We start from the raw sequence: 8,079 nt of genomic DNA on the forward strand, positions 1-8,079 counted from the left end.
CCAACTAAAGTTGGCTATCTTGTCATGGTCTTACTATTTTTAGCTTTAGGCCACAGGTGTGTACCTGGTTGTGTTTTATGCAAAGTATTTCACCTTTTAACAAAAGTTGTGTACATTGTTAGGAAATCACCAACAATAAACACAACTTTTTAGGTGAAATACTTTGCTTCAAAACACAACCAGGAACACAACTGTGGCAAAAAGCTAAAATTTACCCACAGTTATATACCTGGTTTTGAATACCTTTTTACCTTTGAAATACCCTGTATTTAACCTTTTTTTAAAACATAGTTCGCCGCAGAAAGAAATGACAGACAACCATTGTGAAACGATAATTTAACTTTTATTTAAAATATTTTTTTTTTGTAAAATGTTTTTAATGTGCAAAAAGCTTTTTTAATAAAGGTTTTAAAACCAATGGGCATTTTTATTAAAAAACACATTATAAATCTGTGTAGTGTGGGGTGGAAATACTGCTGGAGGGGCTGCGGGACACTTCAACACTGGGAGTGTGGAGAGAGGACTGGGATCGTGGTGGGGAAGGAACAGTTAGAGGTGAAGGTGTGGAAAAAGCTACAGAATGGGTGGACATGTGGGAGGCAGAAGAGGTGGTGGGTGGTGGAGTGGAGGTTTGGGCAGGGACTGTAGGAGCAGATGATGTTGATGGAAAGTTGTATGGGGAAGGAGTTTGGTACGGGGCAGGTTGCTGGTACTGGGGAGGTGGCTGGTACTGGGGAGGTGGATGGTATGTAATAGGAGGGGGAGGATGGAAAGTGGCTGGAGGGGGTGCAGGTGGAGGAACTACTGGGGTGGGAGGAGGTTGGGAGGTAACTTGCTGGAGAGCAGCGTGGCATGAATGCATTACATGCATCTGCTGGGTAGGAGAGAGCGTTTCCATGCGCTCCACAACAGACCTGAAAAAGGTGTGGTTTGGCGAAGATCTTGCTTCTGAATGCATGGTTTGCAGAAGTGTCTTCACCTCCAGAATGCTGGAGTTGATCTGCTGAAAGCCTGCGGAGATTTGCTCTGACAAGTCTTTTAGACAGTTCCGGAAAGATGCATTCAGATGCAAGAACTCTGGCACATAAGTCTTTTCCTGACCCCGCTGCCGCCCAGTACCCGCAGGTGTACTAGAGGTGGCAGGGGCAGAAGGGTGGGGTAAAGGGAAAGCGATCTCCTCACCAGCAGCTTCATGTAATGTAGGCGGCCATGATGCTCCTGTGCTGGTGGATGGGAAAGAGGGGTCGAATGTGTGGGAAGGCTGGGAAAGTGCAGATGTACCGGGGCGGTCGAAGTGTCCCTTGGTGCCGGTCTCCTCAGGGATCGCCTCAGAAGGGTCCAATCGTGCAGGCTCCCGAGTGCTGCTCACCGTGCTGTGGAATAAAGAGAAAAAAAATTAAAATAGTGACATGGTATGGCCCTGGCTGAAAAAAAAAAAGTTACATCTAAACGTTTTTTTTCACATGTGGTGTGTAATATTTACCTTCTGGTGAGCATTGTCTCCCGGAGGAATGACAGGGCTTGTGCGTACTTGTACTTGCTCCTGCGTCCTCCAGATCCACTCGGGGCCCGCATCTCTTTATTGAACTCCTTCTTGAACCGATCCCTCACAGACCGTCACCGATTCACAATTCTGTCCCCTGAAACGAGAAAGGAGTGGTTAGTATACAACATCAGTGTTTCCCAAACTCCAGTCCTCATGGTCCCCAGGGGTCATGTTTTCAGGATTTCCATAGTAAATAGAAATCCTGAACACATGATCCGTGGGGACCACGAGGACTGGAGTTCGGGAAACACTGGTTTACATCAAGCAACCGGTACTGTATTTACTTACGCTCTTTAATCTGGGCCCGAGCATCGAGGTCCTCCCAGCGGTCCACAAGGAGCGAACAGATTTCCTCCCAGAGTCGTCGGGTAACGATCAGGTCAGCATGGCGGCGGTCAGCCATATTCCATAGCGGCTCCCTTTCTCTGACGAGATCGATGAGGTGGTCCACATCAATCCCTCCATCCTCACCGTCAGAGTCGGGAGCACGCTGTGAAGGCTGTTAAAGAAAAAGACAAAAACAACATAATTGGCCTCCACAAAAGAAATGAAATAAAAAGTGCAAAAAAACAAAACAAAAATATTTATACTTACACGCTGGTGACCGCCGCGTTGCTGTCGCCGACGACCCTGGGAGGCACTGCGAGGACCTCTTGGCCGAGCACCAGATTGGGAAGACTAGAGAAGAAAAGAAAAAATTTATGTGTTTGGATGTAGGCATTTGTTTGCTGTGTGTGGTCTGCAGAACATTGTTTTCTATGTGTTGTGTGTAGTGTGATGTTGTGTTTCTGCGTTTGATGCAAAAAACTTACCAATTGTGAGCCCACTCCAGGTGTCTGTCCACCCCTTCCTTCTTCTTCTGGGAGCTCCTCTTCATCTTGTGATTCCTGTTTTGAAATAAAAGGCAATGAATAGACATATATTACAGAGATGATGGATTTTGGAAATAAAAACTTACCGTCAAACGCTGACGATGCGAGGGAGGGCTCCCAGAAGAAGATGTTCTGTCTTCCTGCTGGCCAGACTCCATGCCTGTGGGTGGTGCTACTGCTGCTGCCAGTGCTGCCACTGTTGCTGCTGCTGCATCTCTTGGGCGGCTGTTGAATAAAGAGAAACAAAGGGCCAATGAATATCTTGATATTTCATGGCCCTAGTTTGGAGGAATGGGGGATTTGATAATTACCGTCTCTCATCTGCTGCTGGACTCCCCTCCCGTTGTTCAGCATGCTGCTCCATTTGGGGTGGTGGTGGTGCTGATGGTGCTGCTGCAGTGGTCTCCTGCCTTCTCCTGCGCCTGGTTGCTGTCTTGGGTGGCATGTTGGGTGTGGCTGAGGGTCCCACTGTCATGCTTTTATATATGTGTCTTGTGGGCAGAGCCAAAAAACCGGATCCGGCCACCAGATCCGGCTGTCGCCAGATCCGGCGCATTGCGGCGCTCATAGGCTTTCATTGTGTGAAAAAGCCGGACGCGCCGGATCCGGCGTGTCCGGCTTTTTCGCCGGAGACAAAAAACGTTACTGTAGCCGTTTTTTCCAGACGCCGGATTGCGACACATAGCCAGATCCGGCGAAAACCGGATGAAACGCATGGCCATCCGGCGCGATCCGGCGCAAATGCAAGTCAATGGGGGGGAAACCGGATCCGGTTTTTGTCAAAAGCGCCGGATCGCGCCTGACGGCGAAAACCTGATGTGTGAAAGAGGCCTAAGGCTGAGTGCAGACGGACTTTTTTGCCCTGCAGATTTTTCCGCACAGAATTGAAGAAATCCGCAGGTCAAATTACCTGCATTTTTCCTGCGGATTTCTTCCATTTTTCTTGCGGTTTTTGTGCGGTTTTACCCCTGCGGATTTGGAGACAGGGGATAGGGGAGGTGGAAAACCGCACAAAAGTAGTAACATGCTGCGGATTTTGTACCGCAGGAAAACCGCGCGGAAAAATCTGCAGCGTTTGCACAGCGTTTTTTTTTTTTTTTACATTGATTTACATGCTACTGTACATCACAATGCGGATATGCAACGTTTCTGCGCGGAAAAATCCGCTGCAAATCTGCATCGTGTGCACACAGCCTTATAATGCATACCAACCTCTCCAAATTTCTCTGTGTACTGGGTAGCAGCTCCCATATGTTCCCTTGTGCGACCCCCCCAGGATCGGTCACAGCCCACAACTGATCAGTGGAACTTTTGTTTTTATCACAGCGTTGATGCTCTACATGAATAATTTGGGGCACAGTCGTTCTTCTGTGGGGTTCAACCAGACACCTTCACTCCAAAAACACATCAGTGCTCACTGGTGCCCATCACCTTGGCAGCAGCTCTACTTTCCTGGACATGACTGATAAATACTAACCTCTGCACATAGAAGTGGGTCGCCCTCCCAGGGCTGTGGGGTACTCGGTACCGGGCCGGTCTCTCAGAGGGGAATGTCACAGCAGCGGTGACCCGGTCCGTGGCCCTGGGCACCCATATAAAAAGGGGTAGAGTGGTGGAATAAAGTTTATGAGTGATTCGTGACGCCACCTGTGGTATTCAGCAATGAAGATGTTAAGCCAACGCTGCAGACAGATCCTCTGGGACAAATGGTGTGGTGCAGCAATGATGGTGTAGCCCTCCACAGGCAGGACTGTAGTCCCAGGGCAGTGTAGATCGGTGTTGGGAAAGAGGGTGCAGTGTCTGGCACAGAGATGTAGCAGTGCTGGAGAAGTTGTAGAAAGAAGGTAAGGACACAGCGGAATGTAGTTTCTTTACCTTTACTTTGTAAGTGCAGTCAAGGGTCCAGATTACAGATGGTACAGGAGCTGATTAGCCTGGAAGCAACTCAGGAATCTCTCTATGCAGATAGGTTGTGTAGTCTCCTTCCTAGCGCTTACTTGAGGTACATGCAGTACTGTGTTACACTGAAGTTCCTCCTTCTTGTTCCCTTTTGGATCTACCTCGTATGGCAGACAGCTGTAGCCTTCTATCGCCTTTGGCTCACACATTGCTGTTGTGCCTCCGAGTCTTAGATGGGAATAGAGCATTTACAGCTTCCTATTCCTCTGGTTTCTGTTGCAGGACCATTAGTATCCATACTACCATGGAGTCTCCCAGCTTCTCTCTCTACACTCACTGGCCACTTTATTAGGTACACCTGTCCAACTGTGTGTTAAGACTTAATTTCTAATCAGCCAATCACATGGCGGCAACTCAGTGCATTTAGGCATGTAGACATGGTCAAGACAATCTCCTGCAGTTCAAACCGAGCATCAGTATGGGGAAGAAAGGTGATTTGAGTGCCTTTGAACGTGGCATGATTGTTGGTGCCAGAAGGGCTGGTCTGAGAATTTCAGAAACTGCTGATCTACTGGGATTTTCACGCACAACCATCTCTAGGGTTTACAGAGAATGGTCCGAAAAAGAAAAAAAATCCAGTGAGCGGCAGTTCTGTGGCCGGAAATGCCATGTTGATGCCAGAGGTCAGAGGAGAATGGGCAGACTGGTTCGAGCTGATAGAAAGGCAACAGTGACTCAAATTGCCACCCGTTACAACCAAGGTAGGCAGAAGAGCATCTCTGAACGCACAGTGCGTCGAACTTTGAGGCAGATGGGCTACAGCAGCAGAAGACCACACTGGGTACCACTCCTCTCAGCTAAGAACAGGAAACTGAGGCTACAATTTGCACAAGCTCATCGAAATTGGACAGTAGAAGATTGGAAAAACGTTGCCTGGTCTGATGAGTCTCGATTTCTGCTGCGACATTCGGATGGTAGGGTCAGAATTTGGCGTAAACAACATGAAAGCATGGATCCATCCTGCCTTGTATCAACGGTTCAGGCTGGTGGTGGTGGTGTCATGGTGTGGGGAATTTTTTCTGGGCACTCTTTGGGCCCCTTGGTACCAATTGAGCATCGTTGCAACGCCACAGCCTACCTGAGTATTGTTGCTGACCATGTCCATCCCTTTATGACCACAATGTACCCAACATCTGATGGCTACTTTCAGCAGGATAATGCGCCATGTCATAAAGCTCGAATCATCTCAGATTGGTTTCTTGAACATGACAATGAGTTTACTGTACTCAAATGGCCTCCTCAGTCACCAGATCTCAATCCAATAGAGCATCTTTGGGATGTGGTGGAACGGGAGATTCGCATCAGGGATGTGCAGCCGACAAATCTGCGCCAACTGTGTGATGCCATCATGTCAATATGGTCCAAAATCTCTGAGGAATGCTTCCAGCACCTTGTTGAATCTCTGCCACGAAGAATTGAGGCAGTTCTGAAGGCAAAAGGGGGTCCAACCCCTTACTAGCATGGTGTACCTAATAAAGTAGCCAGTGAGTGTACGTCTACACATGTTGCCCTCCTCACACTAACTCCTCATTTCCCTTCCTGGCCCTCAGAGAGCACTCCTCCCCCAATTCTGGTTCAGAGCTCCCTCTGCTGGCCTGGAGAGGGAACTGTGTTGCATGTTATGGTTAACTGCTAGAGAGACCCTTCATTGCTTCCAAGCCTGACATCACCCTCCCTGGAGGAAGGGAATAGCACTGTGGCGACCATACTCCTGGGGGCGCCACAGAAGCGTCCTGTGAGTTGCAGAGTATGCCGAGAGAGACCACCAAGGCCCTATACCAAGAACGTCTCTCGAGGCCTCTGTATGCCATGACTTTCCCTTGAGGCCACCATATGTTAAGAACGTCCTTCAAGGCCTGCTGTATACCAATAACGTCTCTAGAGGCCTGGCCTATGCCAAGAATGTCCCTTAAGGCCCACCCTATGCCAAGAACGTCCCTTAAGGCCCACCCTATGCCAAGAACGTCTTCTGAGGCTCACCCTTTGCTAAGAACGTCTCCTGTGGCCCACCCTATGCCAAGAACATTGCTCAAGGCCAGCCCTATACCAAAAATGTCCCTCAAGGCTCACTGTAAGCCAAGAACATCCCTAAAAAGTCCGCCCTATGCCAAAAACGTCGCTCAAGGCCTGCCCTATGCCAAGGAAGTCTCCTGAGGATCACTCTATACAAAGAACGTCCCCTATGCCAAGAACTTCCCTTAAGGCCTGCCCTATACCAAGAACATCACCTTAGTCCCGCTCCATGCCAAGAACTTCCCTCAATGCCCACCCTATGCCAAGAACTTCCCTTATGGACCACCCTAGCCAAGAATGTCTTATGAGGCGCACCGTATGCCAAGAGCGTGTCCTGAGGCCCGCCCTAAGCCAAGAACATTGCACAAGGCCAGCCCTATACCAAAATATCCCTCAAGGTTCACCCTATGCCAAGAATGTCGCTTAAAGCCTGCCATACGCCAAGGACGTCTCCTGAGGCTCACCCTACACAATGCCTGCCCTATGCCAAGAACGTCCTTTAAGGCTTTCCCTAGCCCAAGAATGTTCCTCAAGGCCCGCCTTAAACCAAGAACGTCACCTGAGACCCGCACTATGTACGAACTCCCTTTGAGGACCACCCTATGACAAAGACATCCCTCAAGGCCCTGTCCTACGTGAAGAACGTCCCTCGGAGTCTTGCCATATGTCTGGAAAGCTCCTCACGATGCATCATTTACCAGGATTTCTATGCAATGCCATCGCATACCCAGGGCCAGCGTTAGGGGCAGGCAGACTAGGCAGCTGCCTAGGGCCTCCGGTCCTCCAGGGGCCCACAGCCAGTGGCCACTATGGGGCCCCTGAGTAAGAGCGGCATGGCATCGTCACCTCCCCCCATCATACATTCAATTTATCGTCATCATAGACTTCGATATAGTTGAAAGCAGTGATGGAGGAGAGAGCTTTAATGTTGCACTCCCTCTCCCATTACTCCCCCTCTGCCTCAGCAGCGTGTCATGAGTAAGGTTGATCAGACACTGCTGAGATGCTCTGCAGAAGCTAGAGCAGAGAGCAGCGGGGGAACGAGGAGAAGTATTGTGTGTTTGTGTCTGCTGCACTATACTGAGTGTGGGGGACTGCACTATACTGTATTGTGTGTGTGTCTGCTGCACTATACTGTATTTTGTGTTTATGTGTCTGCTGCAGTATACTGTGTGTGTGGGTCTCCTACACGAATAATAATAATCTTTATTTTTATATAGCACTAACATATTCCACAGCACTTTACAGTTTGCACACATTATCATCACTGTCCCCGATGGGGCTCACAATCTAAATTCCCTATTAGTATGTCTTTGGAATGTGGGAGGAAACCGAAGTACCCAGAGGAAACCCACGCAAACACGGGGAGAACATACAAACTCCTTGCAGATGTTGTCCTTGATGGGATTCGAACCCAGGACTCCAGCGCTATCCACGATACTGTGTGTGTGGACTGCACTATACTGTGTGTGCAGGGGCTACATTATACTGTGTGGGGGGGGGGACTAAACCATACTGTGTATGTGGATGGCTTCAATATGGTGTATGTTTTAGGGGCTGCATTATACTGTATTGGTGCTGCACTATACTGTTTGGGGGAACTGCATTATACTGTGTGTGGAAGCTGCACTATACTTTGTGTGGGGGAACTGCACTATACTTTGTGTGGGGGAACTGCACTATACTGTG

At 49.0% G+C, this 8,079-nt stretch overlaps 1 protein-coding gene across 1 annotated transcript; it reads right to left on the reverse strand.

Annotated features, from left to right (window-relative positions):
• Positions 1-305: 305 nt before the first annotated feature.
• Positions 306-2,430, reverse strand: LOC141082836 (uncharacterized). Its single transcript, XM_073566815.1, has 3 exons — positions 1,835-2,430; positions 1,484-1,640; positions 306-1,373 (listed from the first exon to the last, which is right to left on the reverse strand). Exons 2-3 carry the CDS (start codon positions 1,573-1,575, stop codon positions 443-445), a joined length of 1,023 nt encoding a protein of 340 aa, XP_073422916.1. The 5' UTR covers positions 1,576-1,640; positions 1,835-2,430; the 3' UTR covers positions 306-442.
• Between the last annotated feature and the right edge of the window lie 5,649 nt (positions 2,431-8,079).

Source organism: Dendrobates tinctorius, unplaced genomic scaffold (assembly GCF_039654945.1).
Source record: "Dendrobates tinctorius isolate UK_male_01 unplaced genomic scaffold, ASM3965494v1 ptg000019l, whole genome shotgun sequence".
Classification (NCBI taxonomy): Eukaryota; Metazoa; Chordata; class Amphibia; order Anura; family Dendrobatidae; genus Dendrobates; species Dendrobates tinctorius.

Excerpts from the sequence above, each read along its gene's own strand:
- LOC141082836 (XM_073566815.1), bottom strand. The coding sequence starts at position 1,575 with ATGCGGGCCCCGAGTGGATCTGGAGGACGCAGGAGCAAGTACAAGTAC. Across the intron at positions 1,374-1,483 it reads GAGACAATGCTCACCAGAAG|CACGGTGAGCAGCACTCGGG; the intron begins GTAAATATTACA and ends TTTATTCCACAG.